General features: G+C 43.4%; 1 protein-coding gene across 2 annotated transcripts in view; it reads right to left on the reverse strand.

Annotated features, from left to right (window-relative positions):
* Window positions 1-20438, reverse strand: part of CAPN7 (calpain 7) — a 42664-nt gene extending 22226 nt beyond the window's left edge. Inside the window, exons 1-8 of one of the 2 annotated variants that reach the window (XM_075547199.1) lie at window positions 20098-20438; window positions 16657-16765; window positions 11475-11632; window positions 9611-9678; window positions 7733-7933; window positions 5209-5295; window positions 2019-2145; window positions 205-290 (exon numbers count right to left, since the gene is read on the reverse strand). In XM_075547199.1, the coding sequence (XP_075403314.1) occupies window positions 205-290; window positions 2019-2145; window positions 5209-5295; window positions 7733-7933; window positions 9611-9678; window positions 11475-11632; window positions 16657-16765; window positions 20098-20199 (938 nt within the window). In that variant the 5' untranslated portion in view covers window positions 20200-20438. The remainder of the gene's footprint in view (window positions 1-204; window positions 291-2018; window positions 2146-5208; window positions 5296-7732; window positions 7934-9610; window positions 9679-11474; window positions 11633-16656; window positions 16766-20097) is intronic. The other variant, XM_075547198.1, reaches the window with a different exon arrangement.
* Window positions 20439-23868: the final 3430 nt, after the last annotated feature.

Raw genomic sequence — 23868 nt, forward strand, 5'->3', positions numbered from 1 at the left:
ACTGCTGACTTTATGATTAGCAGCCCAATTCATAACCAAAGGGATCCAAAATGGATCCTTCTACCATCTATAGAAATGTCTTAATATTTAATGATATGACTAATCTACAGAGATAAGGCTTAATTTTTTTAACTTTTAGGAAGAGAGACAATTATTTGGAATTACATGGGAAAAGCTAGAAGACGAATAAATACAAAATTTTACCTGGTGATTAACTTCTTATTAAATCGCCGTTCATAAGCTGCACTGATAGCCAGCGATGCCACAAAGGAGCAGTCGGATACTATCGTCTGTCAGTAAAGAGAGTTTACGAATCAATGTCTTCATGACAATAATTGCAGCATTCCCAGGCATACTAGGCAATATACCTTTACAGTACGTATCCTGGAAACGTACAGAAATGCCATACTGCTGACTCACAAACCATATAAAAACAAACCCAAACTCACTGCCACTGAGCCTATTCTGACTCACAGCAACCCTGCAGGACAGGGCAGACTGGCCCTGGGGGTTCCTGAGGCTGGGACCCTTTACGGGAGGAGAGAGCTCAGTCTTTTCCTATGGTTCACAGCCCAATGAACAACCTCTATGCCAACAGGGGTCCTTTCATAAGCCCTAGAAAAAGTTGAAAAATTCTCTCAACAGTTACTCTAGAATATGAATGATGGATTCCTTACATGGATAGAAGCACATTCATTGAATTACATTGTTGACACATTAAAAGCATTAAAATTAGCTCATTAAAATATGACCAATTAAAACCTAAACATATCCCCCCATGATCATGATCTCAAGTTTACCTTATAAATCTGGCTAAACCAGAGGATGTACACTGGTACAGATAGGAACTGGAAACACATGGAATCCAGGACAGATGACCCCTTCAGGACCAGTGGTGAGAGTGACGATGCTGGGAAGGTGGAGCAAAGGTGGGATAGAAAAGGGGAACCAAGGATCTACATATAACCTCCTCTCTGGGGGTTAGACAACAGACGAGCAGGTGAAGGAAGATGTCGGACAGTGTAAGACATGACAAAATAATAATAATTCATAAGTTATCAAGGGTTCATCAGGGAGGGGGGCGCAGGAAGGGAGGGGGAAAATGGAGGAGCTGATATCAAGGGCTCAAGTAGAAAGCAAAGGTTTTGAGAATGACGATGGCAACAAATGTACAAATGTGCTTGACACATGGATGGATGTGTGGATTGTGATAAGCATTGTACGAGCCCCCAATAAAATGATTAAAAAACCCCACCTTAACATCAAGATTCTACAGTCGTAACATTTTAGGACAAGGCTTTCTGTATGAATGTGGAAAACAGTTGTGACTTCATTGCAGAGCTTAAGTAAAGTGCAGCAAAGCCATAAGGCTGTGCAGCCACGGAAATGTTTCATAGAAACCTAGTATCATCAACATTGAACCATGTAACCTGCCTTTCTCACTGATCCTCAAGTCATTAAAGTCCTTTCAAAAGGGGGGGAAATAAACCTAGTATCTTTTATACTTTTAAAGCTATACTTTTTTTTCAAAGGAAGTTCAGACTTTCTCATTTGCAAGCACATACTGATAGACAATGTATACAAAAGTCTATAACCGGTTCACACAGTTCTGTCTGCATAGTGATCACACTTACATGATCTCAGTATGTTTATTAGCTCAGTACTCCTGCACCCAGGCATGGGTTCAGAAACGTATTAGCAAACTGAACACTCAACTAATTGCTGAGACTGGCAGTTTGGATGCCTCAGGGGTGCCTCGGGGGGCAGGCCAGAGAGCTGCTTCTGAAAGCTCGGCCGTGCAAGTCCCACGGAGCCACTCTACTCTGCACTCCGAGTCAGCAGCACTCGATGGCAACCAACCGCCCACCACGTGCTCAAGTCAAAACGTGCAGATGAAAAATCTTTCCCACTGTACTAACGTAACTGAATAGATTGGACTTGGGAACATTTTCAAATCTTTATTTACTTTATTTTAAAACCTGTGCTTTCATAGAAAATGAAGTAAAATAAAGGTTTACCTGCTTTATGCTAAAACTGGACACAGTGTAAATCATTGTAGGATTGTTGGTGAGGTCTTCTGGCCGTACCCATTTGGAAAATGTAGTTTTTTGCTTAGGTGATAATGGTAATTTGCCCAGTCTATCACTGTGGTAAGAATAAAAGGACAACAATCTTAAAAGAGAATTCAAAAGCAAAATCAAATTTCCTAGAGTACATAAATATGTGGGCATGTATCTGTGTACAGAGACCAGAGTTATACTTTTGCCACTTCCTGAACTCACTCTCTGATCAAATGTGGCTAACTCTGAACTTTGACTCCAGTCAACCTGATCATTTTCCTCAGCCAAAAAGACACACATACAGATAACTGACGCTCAAAAGCAACCTAAATCCGTTTACATTTGCTTTAACAATATTACTTGGAAGTGTAATTCAGCAGTTATGCTCCCTGCTGGCATACAGGTTAAGTGCCTGTGTGCTAAGTGGTCAGCAGTTTGAACCCACTATCAACCCGGAGGGAGAAAAGGTCTGGCAAGACGCTCCCTTGCAGAAGGCAGCCAGGAAGCCCCACGGGGCAGTTCACTTCGGCCCTAAAGGGTTGCTGAGTCAGCCATGAACTCTGGAAATTCAGTCTCCATAAGATGGAGCCCTTGGTCCGAGCTGACTCGTTCAGAAGGGCGCGGGACACTTGAGACTCCTCCTCTTAGCTATCAGCAGCCTTCTCCACAAGGCCACCACACTTGGCTAACACGAATGATGCATCAGGCATCAAACCGAATCACTGTACATCACTATTCACTCACTCCTCAGAATGACTCTTCAAAGCAATCACTACCTTTCCATGCAATTGAGAAACGGTTTGAGGTGCACAGACACTTGCCAAAGTCACCCACTAAGAAGCAGGAGAATTGGCATGTGAATGATTGGCTCCACTGGCACATTCACCAGGTTTTATCCTTCCCTCTGCTCAGTGCGCTGGGAATGTTCTCTCAACATGATGCACGGCACCAAACTAAAACAAGATCTACCTCTCAATTGCTTTTCCTGTTCAGTCTTTTGTTCTTGAATTTTTAAAAAAGGCAATTTTTTTCCTTCTGATCCTCACTGTAAGGTCCCCAAGGGATCAGTTACCAGGCATCAAAGGACAAAAAATCATATCACTGACTGCACACCTCCATGATAGGATTGCTGAGGACAAATGGGTGCATAAGCAAATGTGGTGAAAAAAGTTGATGGTGCCTGGCTACCAAAAGAGATAGTGTCTGGGGTCTTAAAGGCTTGAAGGTGAACAAGCAGCCATCTAGCTCAGAAGCAAAAAAGCCCACATGGAAGAAGCACACCAGCCAGTGTGATCACGAGGTGCCAAGGGACCAGGTATAAGGCATCATGCAAAAAAAAAAAAATGTGTGTATGTATGTGTGTGTATGTATATATATATATATACACACATACCATATATATATATATATACCATATTGAATGAAGGGGGAAGTGCAGAGTGGAGACCCAAGGCCCAAGTGTCGGCCAATGGAGATCCCCTCATAGAGGGGTTTCGGAGAGGAGATGGGTTAATTAGGGTGCGAGGTAGTACCGATGAAGAACACAGCTTTTCCCCAGATCCTGGATGCTTCCTCCCCACCAACTACCATGATCCGAATTCTACCTTGCAGGGCTAGATAGGGCAGAGGCTGTACACTGGTACATATGAGGGCTGGAGGCACAGGGAATCCAGGGTGGATGATACCTTCAGGACCAAGGGTGTGGGGGGCGATGATGGGAGAGTGGGTTGGAAAGGGGGAACTGATTACAAGGATCCACATGTGACCTCCTCCCTGGGAGAGGGACAGCCGAGAAGGGGGGGAAGGGAGACTCCGGATAGGGAAAGATAGGACAAAATAACGATGTATAAATTACCAAGGGCACATGAGGGAGGGGGAGCGGGGAGGGAGGGGAAAAAAAAAAGAGGACCTGATGCAAAGTGCTTAGGTGGAGAGCAAATGCTTTGAGAATGATTGGGGCAGCGAATCTATGGATGTGCTTTATACAATTGATGTATGTATATGTATGGACTGTGATAAGAGTTGTACGAGCCCCTAATAAATTGCTTAAAAAAAACAACCATCTAGAAAACAGGGAAGGAAACTACTACCACATATGCACCGCCATCCAGTCTCTTCTGACTCACAGCCACCCTACTACGGAAGGAGGGTGAATCTGACAAGAGCAGCCAGCCTCGTGCCTGTCTTACAGCAGCTGGTGAATCTGAACTTCCAATCACACGGTTAGCAGCACGGTACACCCACCAGGCCTCCAGAGTATTCATTCATTATTCGGTAATTACTTACAAGGTGGTAAAAATGGTCCTGGTCTCTGTCCTCATGACAGAGTGCAGAGCAGACATTATCACTCAAGGAAGCACAATGACATGCAGACCTCTAATTGTGACAGTCTTATGCCTGCATTAAGGGAACTGGTAAAATTTTATATTTGATGTTTTCAATGATATTGTTAGCATTTTGCCAGGCGATCCCATTCTTTGTACTTTGTATGGGCACATGTTTCTACAGATATTCTATACCTTTTGAATGTATCATATAGTATTTCTGTATTTTCTTAAAGACATTTTTTATTCGTGGTCTATTATTTAGATTGTGTGAGCTAATTCTGACATATTGTTGGGCATTTAGTTTATTTCAATATTTTTTTGTTATAACAGATGTTTTGAGGAATGCTATCACATACACATATTTGCCAGAATTTCCTAACGGTGACAGAAGCTGTGAGTCCCTAACCAATAAACATGTACTCTTAAGGCTGCTGACATAACCTAGCAATGTCCTGGAAGACTGCTACCTCTTTCATTTGTAAGTCTTTCTTGAATTGTAAATGACGCTATTATTCCATTTCATTTTCCCATTACTTCTGCTGTGATTCATTGATTTGGCAAACATCTAATGAACACTCACTTCCTGCTAAGTACGTGTGAGGCACTGCAAGAATGATGCTGAATCAAAGGAAATCCACATGCACCTATTAAGATGCAAGTAACCACAGAAATACTCCTTCTATGCTACCTCTTCCAACCAGTTTTAAATTAAGCAGTATTATCCATTATAGTTTCAAAGCTTCTGTGAATTAAAGTGGACCTCAAAGTACTGAAAAAATAAAATGACCTGGGAAGTAAAACGTATAATCCTGATTACTTACCAGAAAGGCATTGGATAGGCAAAACGTTCCCTGAGATCAACACTCATGAAAGGAACATATTCTACTCCATTTATTTTCGATGTTGTCCTATAAAACATGTGGAGAAAAAAAACAAAAACAGAAATCGAGCATAAATATTCGGCAGTGGCTGCTGATCCGTAGAAACCCTGGGGGTCACTTCTACTCTGACCCAATGTTGCTATGAGTTGCAAGAGTCTCAGCGGCGTGAAATAAATACCGCCTTCATTACCAGTCTTATTTAAATGACAAGGTGTGGTGCAATGAACAATTCAATTGACAACAACTTCATAAGGTTGATAATCTTTATTTACACAAAAATTTCACAAAAGAGTTGAGTATCAAAACATAACTCCAAAAACTCCCTGCCATTGAGTCTATTCCAACTCACAGTGTCCCTGTAGGACAGAGACGTGCCCTGTGGGTTTCTGACTCTGTACCTCTTCAGGGAAGTAGAGCCTCACTTCTACCCTAAGGAACAGCTCGTGGTTTTAAACTGCTGACCTCATGGTTAGCAGCCCAACTCAAAATCCACTACACCTCAAGGGCTCTCTACAAGATAATTCAATGAATTGAATAATTCTTTTAAGATTGACATCTTTCATCACCAGCACCCTAGCCTGAAGATAAGTCTGTCCACAGACTTAAAAAAAATTGTGGGAAAATTTCATTACTTCTTAATTCCATTGTTTCGTGAACTCTTTGAAGTCTTTTTGTAGAAAAATATAAGATTATTTTACAATTCTGAAAAATATGTATAGTTTCTGGTTATGAAAATATCACAATGGCAACAGAAGAAAGAAGTGTTATAGATATCAACTGTGGCCTCCTGACAAACTACAGAAATGAGGTTTGCAGCAGCCTTGTCTATTTTCCTCTTGCTCTGGGTACATGCGCACTGACATAAATTAACCTTGTCCTTGCACACTTTTTCTTTAGAAATTCCTTGCCAACGTTCACAAGTTTGGCCTTTACGTAGTCCTGCTCAATAAGACTGTGATAGAATATGGGCAATAACTGATACAAAGGGCCTTCAAAAGCTGGCAGAACATCCACTATTGTGACGGGCACAATGATGCCAGGGACTGCGTCCCTTCTGACTTTGAAAGGAGGATGAGAAGTCTTCTCTAGTGCCAAGGACAGCTGCATTTTAAAGGTAGAAACAACACTGCTTTTGTAGTGTGGAAGTTCAGATGTGCGTAACCAAAAAGCCCAACCATCGTTGTTAAGTTACTGTGCCTCACAGAGATCCCATACGACAGTGTAGAACTGCCCCTAGGGGGTCCCAGGCTGTCAATATTCACAGCCTCCTTGTTCTCCCATGGAGTGGCTAGTGGGCTCAAATCTCCACCCCTGGGGTGGCAGTCAGGTGCTTGATCCACCGCACCACCAGAACTTCTTTATATGGATTCTGAGTAGGTAAAAAATTAGTTTGTTATTAACTTACTGTCTCTCAGCTCCAAAACAATCCCCGCTTTCCCCTACTTTGTGTTGTGCTGTATCAAATACAATTTCTCTAAGCTCAAAGATCAGAAGGGATAGAATCAACATCCCCCAAGTGGAAATACTCTCCGGTGACTGCTACATAAGGAGCTCTTGCAGTTCAATTTCAGGAAGAGTAAAGATGAGTACCTGTGCTCCAGCCACAGCTCTAAGCAGCTGAGCCCCCTCCACAAAGGCTGACTGGCTCCAGAGATCAATCCCATCTACACTGGCTCTGAATGTAACCGAGGGTTTCCACCTCATTGTGTTTTGCATTTTAATATCCCCAAGGCTGCTCCCAGACACTGAGGTGACTGCCTAGACCAGGGGGTGACAAGATTTTTCCTCTAAAGGGCCAGACAGTACATAGGCTAACCTCTGTGATAAGGTCTCTGTCACATATTCTTTGAACAAGAGCACAAAACCCCAAACACAAACTAGTTGTCATCACGTAGACTCCCACTCACGGGACCCATGCATCTCAGAGGAAGGGTGCTGCACAGGTGGTCAAGGCTGGCATTTCAGAAGCAGGTCACCAGGTCTTCCTCCAAGGCACCTCTGGGTGGACTTGAACCTTCAGTCCTATGGCTAGCAGCCAAGTGCATTTGTTGTTGGCACCACACAGGCACTCCCTAGTTCAAGGTGGTCCATTTGCTGAGCTAGATCTACCCTTGGTGCCTAGACTGCTGTATTAAAGGAATCACTTTTACCGTTAGGCTTCTGATTATTAAGTCTCACAGATTACAGGTGGTCTGTGCATAGCCTAATTTTCCCTTAAGCCTTTCCATGAGATTTTGTAGAATGATCAGCTTTTCAGGAAAACATCACAATAGAAATGTTAAAACATATCAGAATTAACAACTTTTGAAATCTTTTAGGCTGGGAAAATGACAATTTGTAATTATAAATTAATGGCATAATGCCCTATAACTAAGATCTAAATCACACTCAATGGACCATAAGAATAAAATTTACCTGTATTTATAACAAAATTCCTCACTATAATGAATCGCAAGTGACCTACCTGAGCACTTCTATTTCTTCTGCCGTGTACCTCTGTCCCTGCGCATCACATGACTGTGTAGTTACGAACTGCTGAGGTTTCTCCAGGAAGGGATTTGGTCCGAGTGGAAAGTGAGCTCTCACTGGAGCTGGCTTGGGTTTCGTATTTGCCGACTTGGTTTTGTTATGTGGCTTTGTCAAAGGTTCACTCAAGGCTTCTGCTCTGTAATTGAAAGAGGCACATAAAAGGCTGCTTGGCGAGTTCCCTCACATCTCAGCTTTCCAGAAAACAAAATTCACCTCAAGAGCCAGGTAAGCATTCCTAATGCAAATGAACATATGAAATTCTGACGTACGAGTCAAGCTATCCGCCACACTGAAAACTTACTGTACGCTCGGCATTATGACACTGGTCAAGGGATACAAGTGTTTAAAACATTCCCTACCCTCAAGTGCTTGCAGTTGCGGGAAACAAGGAATTGCAGGCACAGTGACAGAGGGGAGTGTGACATGAGAGTGAATGGAGAGCAGCGCCAGAGCGGATTTTCCCGAGTGGACGTGTCAGCGGGGGACAGGCATGCAGTAGGTAGAGAGGACGAGCATGCGCAGGTGTGCGACGCATGCAGTAGTGAGTAAGGGTCGTTTCAAACCATGAGTGCAAGCTCTGAGAACACGAGACCGAGATGAAGTGAAACACGAGGGGAGGAGAGAGGCTCACTGAGGCTCCCACAATACGCACGGGACTTTGTTTGAAGAACAAACTAAAAAGCAGAAGCACTTAACCTGAGGTCCATATATGAGCTTCAAGACTCTAGTAAACACTGATATTACATACAGAAGAAAAGCTTTATGTACATTTGTTTCCTAAAAAAAGGACTGTCATTTTCAACAGATCCTCCAAAGGACCAATAACGGAGACTATCGCTCAGAGCTTTCTCAGGGAAAATTCAAGACAGGCTACCTAGGCCATACTACAAGTCACTAAGATTCTGACTCACGAGAGAAGGAGACACGGAGAAGACCACCGTGGGCCACGCGCCCACATCTTCCTGAACGGAGGGAAACAAACTGAAAGTGAGCAGATGATGGGGATCAAAGGGAGGGATTACTGTTATATTTCAAAAATTAAAAAGGCTCAGGGTGAGAGGGACGCAGTTACTTAGTCAAAGCCTCAAAGAGTCATTTTTATTAATCTGTGCTTTAAAAACATACTTCACTCTTCTCTTTTGCTCACAACATTCCCTCGCATCCCCTCCTGTGCTACAGAAATACATTGCACACCATGTCAGGCATTTGCAAGGTGCGTGGATACAGGATTAAACTAAGGCGGAACCCACTGTCGTCACAGCTTACGTTTGGGGGATGGAGGTTAGAAAGGGAGAGACGTTACAACTAGCATGCACATTAGCAGACTTCATCTACGTCAGAGAGTGGTGAGCGGGATGGGAAAGCTTAGTCGGTGGGGTGAAAGCGCGGGGCGCAGGGTGGATGCTTAGGACAGGCACCACTTGAGTGCAGACACTGGAGCAGATCTGAAGGAGGTACACGCACTCCCTATCTGCAGTATGTGCAAAGCATGCGTGTAAGGCTGCAAGCAGATTCACTTTTCTATTTCTTTCAGCAGCTTGAAAATTCACTGGAAGGTCTACTCTTTGGAAATCTAATACTATATGAAGAAGGGAAATATATTTTTAGAACACCACAACCATCATTTTTACGTGTCTCAAAAAGAAGTAAAATAGTTCTTGACTAATTGAGATTAAACCAGGACACTTCAGAGGTAAATTCGCGCAGAGGAAGGTTTCAGGTCTGTCTACTACGACCTTTACCACAAATGCAGACTGCTTCAGAGAACAGCATACACCAGATACTGTACCTAAATTCACCACGCCAAACTCACCTATCCAGTGCCTGTCGAGCCAGCTGTTTCAGCTTACTTTGAAGGGTTTTATCAGCAGTTTCATAAGACTTAGGAAAAAGAAAACAGACATTTTAAAGTAAGTTACTTTTTAGTGTTTGTATTCCTCAGCAAGTTTTTCCTTTTTTTCCTATTTTTTTCTAAGCAAATTTTTCAATGCACCTTATACTTCCTGAAATTATGAAGTAAAAATTAAACTTTATGTTCATCTTTACAAGTGTCAGTTAAAAAAAAAAGTATCACTTACAATAGTGTCCAAACTTGTTACTGAGGTAAACGTGAAGACTGCTCAGTGTGGAAAGGTGCTAACTGAACTCCCACCTGTCTAATGATACTGCCATGGCTGGCTGAAGGTCAGGCACCTCAGAAGACCACCCTTTACCTGTGGTCTCAGGTACCTACAGACATCAGGCTATAGAGTGCCTTTGAACAAGAGGCCCTGGTCAATAAAGTCAGCTCTTCGGAATTATTCTGGGAACACAATTCTCCACTTCAGTTCATGCTCCTGTTAAAGGCAGTGTGCTTTCTTAAAAATTATACTTTGTTGTTTTTGGTGAAATTTTACATAGCTGATTAGGTTGCCCTCAAATATGGATTATTTCATGAATTTGTGTACACATCTTAAATTTCTGGACATCATCCAACTTTACTCTATGTACTGCCGAAGCAAACACTGCTCGGTTCTTTTGCACCAGGTGCTGGATGCTAAGACACCCCACCAGAGCCCCTCAGGGAGAAGTAACTCAGCATACAGACTTTGTATTGCAAATTAGTAGAGCCCTCTAAACCAAGACTGCCATTTCTGTGTGGCTTACAATGACCTTTACCCAAAGAATTTGCTATTTGTCTTTGATTTCTCAGAGAACGCCTCTAAAATCTTGGGAGCTCCCTCAGTGATTGTCTTTGATGAGGGCTTCAGATCTCCTTTGCCTAACAGGTTATGCTAACAAGGTTACTCAGGTGGGCACTGCTCAGAGCAGAAAGATTCATCTGGCTGTCAGTTTTCGAGTATGGGGAGCTTGATTTAATCATGTGACTCTGTAATGAGGCCCAACTAAAGGTCGGGACAGGGCTGGCTGGGGACAGATACAGATGTACCTGGGAGAAAAGAGGTGCAGAAGAAGCTTTATGTTGAGAGCTTGCCTAGAGCTCCCTCTGTGCATCGTTTGCATCTTTTTCACTATCATGAAACTGTAATAAAATAATAGCAATCTCCACGAAAGTGGAAATTTCCGGCAAATCATCACAACAGAGTGGGAGGCAGAAGGTCAGAGTGAGAAGGGCCGGGGGACACCCAAGCTTACAGATGTAAAGGCTGCAGGTTTGAAGAGAGGATGTGGGGGGCCCCCAAGATTCCATTTGGTAGTTGAGGTCTTGGACTGACTCAGCAGTCCGTGGGACCGTGCCTTTGTAATTTGTGAGATACGATCTAGCTCTGACGGATAGGGTCAAAAGAAAAAGTATTATCTTATGCAGTGAGCTTTAAAGTTGAACTGCATTGCTTTCTTGATTTCAGGGGTAGAAGTGGGACTGGAACGGATTCCTTTTGCTTTTCAGACATTAAATAAAAAATACTACTTCCTGTAGTTAGTTAATTTTAGCCATTAGGGTATAAAAATGTTAAACAAAATACTACTGTAAAAAAATCTTACTAACTCAATGTGAATTTTTTAACAAAATGTTAAAATCCCCCATTAATTGTCTACTTTCCAATATTGAATGGGAGTAACCTAGCTACATTTATAGTAATTCTTTCCTTCAGTGAGTTGCTTGCTAAAATTCACAGCTAAGGGGAAAAAATATCTTTAGTGTAATTCCACACAATTTCCTTTCTAGCTGTACCTACGGTTTTCAGACAGAGGTCCACAGCTTCTGTGTACAATTCTACAGCATCTTCAACATTCCCCTTTTCATCTTCATCAAAAGCTTGTGTAACGAGGAAATGGGCTCGCTCTAGATCCAACTGATGTTTCGATTTCAAAGGGTCAGTATTCTTCGACTGAACTATGAGAAGAACGAAAGTATATATAAAAAAAGGAAACATGCCCTGCTTAATACATTTAAGATATTCGTTACCCAAATCCTACACTTTCAATTAAAAACCATGAAAGAAAAAAAAGAACCTTAAAATTAACTTTCCTGTTCTCATTTTAATCTTAATTTTTAAGACTATCTCTGATTGTTTAACTCATGCACAACAGACCCTAAATACTGAGAAGACCAAGAAATGCATTATTTCCTCAAAATTTTTCTCTTCCTGAATTTCTCTCCCTACCAGCATCCTTTAGTTACAAAAAGCATGAGTTCTCTTTACCTACATATTCAAAAGCAAAGAAATAAGCAAAAGCTTGGGAAATGTCAAATCTATAAGAATTGCATTATGTTTTAAGATGATTTTCTAAAAATTTCCTTTAGTACGGAATGCCTAACACAAGGCTTAGTCAAAAATTATTGCTACTAGTAGTCCAGTCTAACATGTCTGGGTTTATTCCAAATAAGATGTGTTTAAATATGTCTCTGATGAGTGGATGGCCACAAGCAAGTTCTCTCAGTCCTGTCAATCAAAACAACAGCTGCCAAGAGGACACGTGGGCTCGTTCAAGGCAGAATGGTCAGTTCAGGTTAGAATGACTGCTCTTGTGGGCAGGGGCTCCCCAAAGGGTTATTAAGACAGATTTTATCCAAGGACACAGGACTCTCAGGGAGCTTGTTAGGAAGAAAGTTTTTGAAAAGTGAAGATGGCACTGGGGAGAGGCCAGGCAAACTGAAGACTTTTCTGCAATCATGACAATTGGTACCCGCTGATTCTTCAAGGGCAGCAAGCGCAGATCTGTGATAATTTCATAGAGACATGGTTCCCCCTCACTCAACACCCCTAATCTTGCCCTGCACTTTTTAGTCTCCCCAAAGTCCAACAACACTGAAAATGAACATGCTGGGGTCCATGGGTATACCAGAACTGCTGCTGGGATGCGGTGTGAATGGAGAGTGAAGAGTTCTTCGGGGAAGGACTAGCAAGGTGGAAACGTGCCTTCAGAAGTGTATAGACCTATGAGGACGATCTGTCAACAAACAGCTTCACATTTTGATATTTTTGTTTACTAAAGATTTCAATGATTATATAGCAACAATTTTGACCTATCCTTGTATAATATCCTAGGTCCTGATGATACAGCTATTGTTTTATTTCCCATTCACCTATGGTTCAGAATAAGCTAATATATATTTCTACTCTTTGAAATGTGTTTATGTTTGCTTTTAAAATAGAAGTTATTATCTGTAAAAGATATTTAAAGTTCTCTTACAAATCAACAATGAAAAGACAAATAACCCAATTTAGACATGGGCAAAAGAGCTAAACAGACATTTCTCCAAATATACAGAAGTGGCCAGTAAGCACTGAAAAGATGGTCAACATCATTAGGCAACATGAAAATACATATAAAAACCACGAGGTATCACAGGAACCCCTGGGTGGTGCAAGCAGCGAGACGACGACAGCACTTGACTATGAAGCTCAGCGCCACCACCCCTCTCTGGCAGCCCTCGAAGGACAGCCCTGGTGACCTGCATCCAAAGGACCGGAGCTTTGAAAATTCTATGGAGCACTTCTACTCTGCACACACAGGACATCATGGCATGGAACTGACTCGAACGCAATTAATAACTACAAGATGGCTAAAATAAAAGTCAGAGGACCGTGTAAGGACTGGTGAGGCTGTGAAGAAACTAATAACCTCATTGCTTTTTTGGTTGAATTAAATAATGGTACAGGTATTTCAGAAAGTAGCTTGGCCATTTCTCAAAAAAACTGAACACTGAGTTTTATATTATATATATATAGTATATATATATATATATATATATATATATATATATATATATATATATATATATATATATATATATATATATATATACTGAGTTATCTATCATACAGCCTACCAGTTCCATTCCTAGACATATAGTCAAGAGAACTGAAACTAGGTCCACCCAAAAATGTGTGCAGAAATGATCACAGCCACATTATAGCAAAGTGGAAACAACCCATATGTCCAACTACTGATGAATGGATAAACAAAACGTGGTATAGATCCATACAATGGGATATTATTTGGCTATGAAAAGAATAAAGTACTGATACTTGCTACAACATAACCTAGAAAGCATGCAAATGAAACATAAAAAAGAGCATTATATTATTCCATTTACACAGACCATGCACAACAGGTTAAACCCACAGTAAGAAAGTACATTAGTGGTTGTCAGGGGTTGAAGGTGGGTGAAGCTGAGGATGGTGTGACGGTGCAGTACTGGGGAACGACGGCACTAAAGACAGAATTTTGTGATGTTTGCACAACTCTAAAAATACTAAAAAATCACTGAACTATACACTTTAGAAGAGTTAGTAAGTTTTATGGTACATGAATTCCATTATCAATAAAGTTGTAATTTTAAAAAATGTATTAGTTATTGTGAGAGGTGCCCTGGGGGCAGTGGGTTACACACTGGGCTGCTAACCACAAAGGGAGCAGTTTGAAACTGCCTGCCACTCTGTGGGACAAAGACGAAGCAAGGCTTTCTATTCCTGTACAGGGTTACAGTCTCGGAAACCATGGGCACTTCTGCCCTGTCCTGCAGGGTGGCTATGAGTTGAAACCAACACAATGGCAGTAGAGGATTATTGTAGAGAGCTGCTCTATGCACTTCAGGATGGTTAGCAACAGCCCTGGTCTCTACCCAACTAGATGTTAGCAGCATCCCCACAGCTGTGGGAACCAAACATTTTTCCAGACATTGTTAACTGTCCCCAAGCCACTCCTGTTGAGAACAACTGATACAGCCTGTGATGTTTCATTAGCTACAAAGGCCCAACTCAGTTGGGTAGGGGCCCAACTCAGATCTGCTAATTCCAAGTCTTGAGCTCTTTAGAATACAAAGGAGATTTTCAACCTGTTGCTGTACCCCACCCCACCGAGAAGTAAGTTCATCACTGCTATCTTCTGCTGTGTACAAGCACTCATCTCTCGGCTGTCAAGAACTTCATCTGCTGTAAAAAATGGGGTGCTGAACAATATTTTATTTGAAAAAGGACTCTTCTGCTTAAGATCATAGCAAATGAGTAACTGGTGAAACAATTAAGGGACTTGGTGGAGTGGCTAAGTATTCAGCTGTAGACTGAAAGGTGAGGGTTTGAAACCACTGAGGCTCCATGGGAGAGAGATGCAGTTTGCTTCCATAAAGATGTGCAGTCTTGGAAACCATAAGGAGTACTTCTACTCTGTCCTACAGGGTCACTATGAGTCAGAACAGACTCCAGGACAGTGGGTGTGATTCCATTATTAGGATCCCTGGCACAGTGGTTAAGCAATTGGCTGTTGACCCAAAGGTCAGTGCACAGCCACTTCAAAGGAGGAATATGAAGCTGTCTGCTCCCATAAAGGTTACAGTAGACTTAGAAACTCTATGGGGCAATTCTACTCTGTCCTATAGGCTGCCATGAGTCAGAATCGACTCAGCAGAAATAGTCTATTTTTCTTTTCTTAGTGGGTAAAAAAGATAATTTTTTCAAGAGCATAGAAAAGAAAAAATGAGTCTTGTTTTAATGAAGCATTTTACTTGTTTTTCTTAGAGAAATACATACAGTCACAATCACATATACGAGATTGTTTTGGTTGGGTGTAGAAATGGTTTCTTTAATGAGTATGCTTTAAAAATCCCCTGTGAACTGTATGTTTGTTTCACTGGCATCCAGCGTCAGCATTTAGTCTAGTGTATTTCAGAAAGAGATTTCTATTGTAGTTCAATGTTTGTAATGTTTACCTCTCCATACTTAAAGGCCCCTGAGGGCAAGGACTGCACTCAGTACTGACCATCTAACCAAACATGCACTCAATGAATAATTGTTGAAATGAAGGGAATTTATATGGGAAAAACAGGGATTTCATGGAAGTAAGCATGAAAGATTACTTTCCATACTTCAAAGATAATTTTCTCTATAAAGACTGCTTATAAAATAAGGTTTCCTGACTATCATTGCAAATTTTAAGAACTTCATTTGCTTGCCCAGGAAAACAAACTTTCTTTGAATTAAACAAGAGTTAGATACATTGGTAGTCCACATTTCAGTACTTTTAATTCCTGGGCACTGTTTTAAAGTGAACTATTTGTTAAAGATATAAACGTAACAAGAAGCCCAATGATCAAGTCTACTTTATTCTAACTATGTGCTTATACCTGTTCACATTATTCGGACATTGGTGGGAAGCAGCACAAAGTCTACCAAGGCAAAGCTACCTAAAGCAGGAATTCCTCTAAGCTTTTTGTAACTATTAAACAATGATAAAGGGGATTTAAAAAAGGGTTAAAAAGAGCTCCTGGAGCGATGAACACATTGTTAAACAAAAGGTCAACAGGTTACACATTTCCTTTTTATGTGTGTGAACAGATTTTTTATACTTTTCCTTTTTATGTGTGTGAACAGATTTTGACATGACATGAACCACTTATTCAAACTAACAACTATAAAACCTGTATACTTCTATCATAGTACTTGCCATGCTATTTACTAAAATAAACACAAGTTGTTCCAGGTCTCTGCTTACATGTTGCTTAAAGTTCAGCTAAGGTCTTGGTGTAGAAATGATTAAGGCTAAAGAAACTTTAACAATGAGATGGAAGAATCACTTTTTTTTTAAAGGGCATTGACGATGTATGTAAAAAGCAGGCTTTAATGGTGTCCCAATCCTGTCACTCCTACTGCGTGACTGTTTAAATGTGGACCACCGTTTCTGGGCTTAGGGGAAATACAGCAATTGGACTATATTATTTCTAAGAGTCTCTTCACTGATCATTTATTTCCATATATTCTATTATTCCAATCTTAAGTCTGCTAAAGATGTGCTTATCAAAAGGTGAAGGAGCAGCGAAGAGTGAGGACCAAGACCTGCTGGTAAAGGTGAAGAACAAGAACACAGGGCAAAAGAAGGAAAAAGGAAGGCTGATGAGCTGGACGTTCCTGTACAAACCTGCTGAATGTAGAGCTTGAACTCTTTCCAGATACTCATTTATTTTTTCCTGAATACGTTCTAGGCTAGAGCCTGCCATTTCAGCATAAATTAAGGCTTGTGCAGCTTCCTACGGAAAAAAGAAAGAATTAAAAAGACATAAAAGGAAGACAGTAGTAGATGTATTAAAATTTGAACTTACTTTACTACTTTCTAGTTCATTATTGGTTTTCATAATAAAATAATAATGTCTAAATAATCTTTAACATATTAAAATTTTTCAGTCATATAATCCCCTAATACTTTTTATCTAGTTCTTAATACTGTCAATTTCTCACTGTTGAAACTTTATGAATTCAAGTAGGAAAGGCTACAAACATTTCTTTAGAGTTGTTGTGGTTTATATGCTTTGTGTTTTCCTTTATTCTTAGGCAATACATCGGAGTTCGATATCCCGAAGATAACATGTGCCTTAAAGGCATTAAAAATATTAACAACAACCAATGACCCCTACCAGTAAAGTCAAGCTAAATATCGGGAAAAGATTATAAGAAGTTATAAAGGTTAAATATCCCACAGTGGAAATATTTCTGTCTAACAAGGAGTAAACACTGTTGACGAGAGACGCATTTTAAAGCAGAGTTTTCGGAGTAGCAGCACCTTTTCTGCAGTAACCTGAGCGTGGACTTTTGGTAAGGCTCATGCCTAACTGTCTGAATCCACAGAAGCCATGTACTAAATACAGCTCTAAGAATCCAGTTCTTGATTACAGGAATCCACATGTGACCTCCTCCCTGGGAGAGGGACGGCAGAGAAGGTGGGGAAGGGAGACTCCGGATAGAGCAAGATATGACAAAATAACGATGTATAAATTACAAAGGGCACATGAGGGAGGGGGGAGCGGGGAGGGAGGGGAAAAAAAAGAGGACCTGATGCAAAGGGCTTAAGTGGAGAGCAAATGCTTTGAGAATGATTGGGGCAGGGAATGTATGGATGTGCTTTATACAATTGATGTATGTATATGTATGGATTGTGATAAGAGTTGTATGAGTCCCTAATAAAATGTAAAAAAAGAAAATGGGAAAAAAAAAGAAAGAAAATAAAATGATTAGGGCAAAGAATGTACAGATGTGCTTTATACAATTGATGTATGTATACGTATGGACTGTGATAAGAGTTGTAAGAGCCCCTAATAAAACATTTAAATTAAAAAAAAAAAAGAATCCAGTTCTTCGAGCAGGCGTCCTTCTTTCATTGGACTTTCCTATATCCAGTCAAGGGCAACGACTCAAATAGAAATACAGGCCAGAGGCTCAAAAGATGTGAGCCTTCCCCACCCCCCCCCCAAAGTTAGTGGGAAATGGAACTAAAGGATAATGGAATTTTTCCATGATCTTTTTGCAGTCTCCTTGCATTTCTTCAGAATCTATGATTCATATGATTCCAGGGAAGGAAAGCATACTTAACTTTAAATGTGAATGTTAAAATTTATTAAATGCACTGTCATTATCTAAATAGATTATAATGACAATCAGCTGAAGGATGGAGACACACAGACACACACATACACACATTCAGACTCCAGGTGGCCCCTGGTGTTACAGAGAGAAAGGTCCTCCATAGGGTGTTCCTGGCTGTAGTTTTTATAAAAACATTATCACCACGTCTTTCTTCCACAGGGATGCAAGGTGGGTTTGAACCGCTAACCTTTAGGTTAGCAGTTGAGTGCCATCCAGGAACCTCCAAGTATACTGAGGATTGAATCAACCCAAAGGTGCTTCAGAAGAAAAGTCCCTAGTTCTGAAAAACCAGTCATTGAAAGTCCCCACCCCTCACCCCCACCCCCCGAGTAAATTCTACTCTGACACACATGAGTCAGACACAGCCCAGTGCAATCGGTTTATAGATTAGGACACATGAGTCAGACACAACCCTTGCAATCGGTTTACAGATTAGGGCCAAACAAAAAAAAACCCAAAAAAACAAACTCACTGCCACTGCATGGATTCCAACCTACAGGGGCTCTCCCTATGAAGAGAGAACTGCCCCTGGGGGGTCCCAACACTGTAACTCTAAGAGGGGTTCAAACTGCTGACCTTCAGGTTAGCAGACCAACGTGTCACCCACCACACATTAGGGCAGAAAACACGAAATGTTTATATGTAGTTCCTCAAAGAACCATTTTCCTTACCTCCTGAAGATGAAAAAACTCACATCATTCTACGGACAAGCAGGAGGCAAAGCGCAGTCACTCCAGCTGCTTTAAAACAGTTACTGTCCAGTGGCACCATTTTAACCTCTAACCTTAGGATCTGTCAAAGCTATTCCACAAATCTAAACCACACCTCATTTTATTTCAAAATCGCCCAGGCAAGTATTTTTAAACATCCAAAGGGAGGATTCTGAAATACATTGTTTCAAATATAAAGTACGTGATAAAGAGAAAACATTAATCTGGGGGAAAAAAAGCTGATTACAAGTTACTGGCAGTATATTCATTTATGGGGGGAAATTTCAAAACTGTACATATGATCAAAGGCTGACATTTTCCCCCTAAAAATAAAAAACGTCATGACATTAGCACGAGGGTACAGTTGTTCCCTGCAAGGGGGTAGGGGGCCGGGTTGGAGCTGGGGGTCTGTTTTCAAATCCTTAGGGCTGAAGCTAGGAGTGTGGAATTGGAACAACAAAATAAAAAAACCAACAAGTGTACAAAAATTTAGTTATGAGGATATTAATGTTGCCAGCACTCACAGGTATATAAAGTACACCTACACGCCCAAGAGTTTGCAAATGAAGTTATGGTACATGCGGAGAGAGAAGGCAAGCGGCTATTACTAGTAAGATTCCAGGAGAAATGCTGACCATTTGGAGCCAAGAGTCTACGACAAGAAATGCTCCAAAGGCAGCGTCAGCAGCACGTTCCAAGTTCGTGAACGAAAAAAGGCGTGCGCGCAGGTCTGCATAGAAAAACCACCCCCCACAACACCTGCCATCAAAGGCTAGGGTGCCCCCAACGCCCTTCTTCAAGGGACAGACACTGGTGGGCATGTCTCCGAGCACACTCCCCTCCCCTTTCCATCCATCAGCGCCAGGTGACAGAGAGAGCTCCCAAGGGCCCGCACCTAACTACTGCCGCCACAGCAGCTCCCACGGTGGGTGTCTGGGTGTCTATTTAGGGGGCAAGTCTGAAACCACCCCAGTGGTCACTCTAAAGCCCGGGCCGGAGCTCGCCCCCGGCGCGGGAGCCCGCGCGGGCTCGCGACTCAGCGGCCTCGGCAGCGCGGGTCGCGGCTGCCCTCCCGGAACCGGGCGAGGAGGACGACGCAGGGGGAGAGGCCAGCCCCACGGCCGCGCCACGCGGGCCTGCGCCGCCGGGCACCTGGACCCGCCCTTGGCCTCCCGTCCGCGGCCGACTCCGCCCCGCAGGGCCAGGGCCGCCCAGCCGCCGCCCGCCGCTACCTTGTAGTAAAACACCGCCTCCGAGTAGCGCCCTTCGTGGTCGCGCTGCACCGCCAGCCGGGCAAACTGCACCGCGTCCCGCTCCAGCGCCGCCGCGTCCATGGCGCCGACACCCCGCTCGCCGGGGAGGCGCGGAGGCCCTGACGCAGGAAGGCGCTCCCCGCGCCGCGGCGCGCCGGAACCGGAGGGGGAGGCGGGGCGCGCCCCGAAAAGAGTACGAAAGTTTACTTTCGGGGGCCGCGGGTGGAGAGCGGGCCTTCGCCGTCCCGGCCCGCCGCGGCGCCGCGCCCCCTCAGCGCAGTCCCGGCTCCCAGCCCGCGGGGCCGCCCCACTTCGCGGCCGCCGCGGCCATCGCCCCGCCCACCGGCCGCAGTGCGCACGCGCAGCCCGGCTCTCGGGAGTTTCTAAGGCGTGCGCCGCCGAGGCTGGGCTCGCGGGAGCGCGCGGGGTGGGCGGGGCCTGCCCCGAGGACTGGCGGGCGCGCGCACGCCGTGGCGCCGGGATGGGGCGGGCGAAGGCAGGTGTCTGGTCCCAGCGCAGGTGCCACGTCGGAGCTGCGGACGCCTCCCCCGCCCGCGCGGAGGTGGCAGTGCCCCAGGTGGCTGTTTCTGGCAACAGCTGGAGGATGCGTCTGGCCGAGCCATTCCCCGTTTACATAGAAAGGGAGGTCGACACCATCGCGACTTTAAAATTCAGCCCGTGAAGTAAGGACACAGGATTCGTTCGAGATACTCATCGATAATATTTATTTTGCGCAACCTCAGTCACAGTCCTACGTTTGTTATCATTTGGTGCCGTCGAGTCGGTTATGACCCATAGCGACCCCACGCACGACGGAAGGAAAGTGCCTGGTCCTGCGCCATCCTCAACATAGTTGCTATGTCTGAGCCCAGGGATGCAGCCACTGAGTCCGTCCATCTCGTGAGCCTTCCTCTCTTTCGATGCCTCTCCACTTCACCAAGCATGATGCCCTTCTCCAGGGCCTGGTCTCCCGTGACGATATGTCCAACGCATCTAAGGTGAATCTTTGTCATCCTTGCCTCTAAGGAGCACTCTGGCCATGCTTCTTCCAAGAGACAGGTTTGTCATTTTAGCAGTCCATGTACTTTGAATATTCTCCTCCAGCACCACTTTTAAAATGCATGCATTCTTCTTTGGTCTTTATTCAGTGTCCATCTCATTCAATAATCCCGTAGATCTCTTTCTATTGTGCTTCACAGACATACAAAGTTGAAGGTTCGTGGTGACCCTGAGACGGACAAGTCCGTGACTGCCAGTTTTACATTTGTGCTCACTTCATTTCGATCATTCTTATAACCTTGCCTTAATGCAGTTGAACACTTCACAGATCACAGTATGTGCCATACACAACTCTCACAGGCACAAAGATTGTCTGGCTCCCGTTATCCGGCTGTTCACTTCACTGCGGGATCCTGCAACCAAACCCCACGTCTTCGTGGTATGCCTGTATACCCTAGTTGTGGTATTGATGGAATATTTTCCGCTTGTAATTAGTCTTTGGTTTAATTTAGCGCTGTTGTAATTTGATACTTAATTAGATGATTATTTGGCTGTCTTCACTTCTCCTTTTTAAGTCCGAATTCAGCAATAAAAACAACGTGGGTGAAGCTAACACACACAAACACACACACACACACACCCGCTGAGCCAAAGGAATAAGCCTCAGTAGGGGCATAGTGTGAGCCCAGTGATTGAGAAACACCAGGAAAGACAAATCTATTCTATGAGCTTAGAAAACAAATCAATGATTGGACAGAAACATCCGGGAACCTTTGGGGATGATGGAAAGGCTTTATGTCTTGGTAGTGGTGTCAAAATGTACACATTTGTCAAAATTCATCAAACTATACACCGGACATGTGCGCTTTTTAATATGTTCTAGTCATACCTCAATAAAAATGCTTTAAAGCTAGTTGGTCTACATTTAAACGGGACTTCCCACCCATTGCGACTCCTCACTTCATCGCTTGAACAGTTTCTTCACATTTAGTGAAGTTCCGAAAATAACTTTAACAGTAATAGCATGTGTCTCATTATTTATTAAGCGATTGCAGGTGTTTTTGAAAAACTAGGAAGGATGAACTCAAAAAAAAACCCAAACACTCTGCCATTGAGTGAATTCTGACCCAGAGTTTACAGGGCTTCCAAGAGGCCATTCTTGGCAGGAACAGGCAGCCTCGTCTTTCTCTCAACGAGGAGGAGCAGCTGGTGGGTTTGAACTGTCCACCTCTCAGATTACCTGCCAGCGCCTTCAGGGCTCATTAGGAAAGAAGAAAACTTATGAAAAGCAGTGTAGTGGTTGCCTAAGGCTGTGGGGGTGGTGGTGGATGGAGATTGACTGTGATGGGCTTGATTAATTAAGGGAAACTTTGGAACTGGTAATTGTAAAGTCAGTCGTTGGAAACCAGCAGGCAGCTCTGTGGGGAGAAAGATGGGACTCTCTACTCCCAGAAAGAGTTACCATCTCAGAAACCCACAGAGCCATTCCACCCTGCCCTTTAGGGCCGCTGTGAGTTAATGGCAGTGAGCTGGTTTTCATGGTGGTGGTGGTGGTGGGGGGGGTTACGTCTGTTTGTTTTGAACTGATGGTTTTCACAGTCCAAAACAGGTGTATGCAGTTGTCAGACATGACTGAACTGTGCATTTAACATATGTATTTTAATATTAGGGGTTTATCTTCATAAAGTTGATGTTTATGATATGAAAGAATGTGGGGAGGTCTGCATAAGTATTACTTCGTATTCATTTTCTGAATCCCTCTTTTTAAAATGTGCAAGCCAATCTCTCCTGAATTCTTAAAATGAAGAGTAGTTTAAGAAGCAAAACGGGTTTGCCTTGAGCACTAAGCTCTTTGAGAGCTATCCAAATGGGATCAAATTGATAACAGCAGCTCCAAAGATCAGATGGAACCCCGGGGGAGGGGACGGTGAGTGTGTGCTCATGGGGGAGGAACAACTCGGGAAGGAGGATGGCGATGTTCGCAGGCTGGATGAGCCTAATCCGTGCCACTGACTTGCCCTTGCAGGAGTTGTGGAATCGGTGTGTGTTGTGCTGGGCATGTTCTCAAGAACAGCAAGATGGATAACATTTAAAGGGGGAAAAAAAATACCGGCTAAGTGATGGCCATGTATTATTTGATTCAACCAGTTTTTAAGAATCCCATAGGCTAGACACCGAGGTTCACATGGTAGAGACAGATTCATGTCCGGAATTGAAAGCCCTTTTGACCATTGTTCAAAGGTATAGAGAGACTGACCTGAACAGAGCCCCTGAATCAGCCTGGGCAGTTGAACATGGTGTCTCTCAGGAAGGGATGCTTGGATTCTATCCCAAAGGCAGAGGAAGAGAGGAGTGTTTTAAGTTTAACTAGAAGTGTGTGTGTAGAAATGGAAGATACTATAGGGAAGAGATGAAAAATGAGACCAGCAAGGTGCTCCTCCCAGGTTAGACTCACCAGGGGCGTGGACATACCCAGACTACCGGCCTCTGCCACCCCCAGTGCCAGGAGGTCTGGGAGAGACTGTGAGTCGGCATTTCTGGCATGTGCCTTCATGAGGCAGAGACTGCAGGCCCAGAGACCACCCTTGGACAAGCACTGACCTAGACTTAGGCTGGTGAGAAGGACACTCAAGGCTTGTTCCCAGCCAACACTCAACTGCTGCTCCGTGGTGTTGACATTCCCGTGCTCAGGGTGGAAGTGAGTCCTGACTGGAAGATGGGGTGGTGGCCACAGCGAGGAACACTGTGTTT

This window comes from Tenrec ecaudatus, chromosome 4 (genome assembly GCF_050624435.1).
Source record: "Tenrec ecaudatus isolate mTenEca1 chromosome 4, mTenEca1.hap1, whole genome shotgun sequence".
Lineage (NCBI taxonomy): Eukaryota > Metazoa > Chordata > Mammalia > Afrosoricida > Tenrecidae > Tenrec > Tenrec ecaudatus.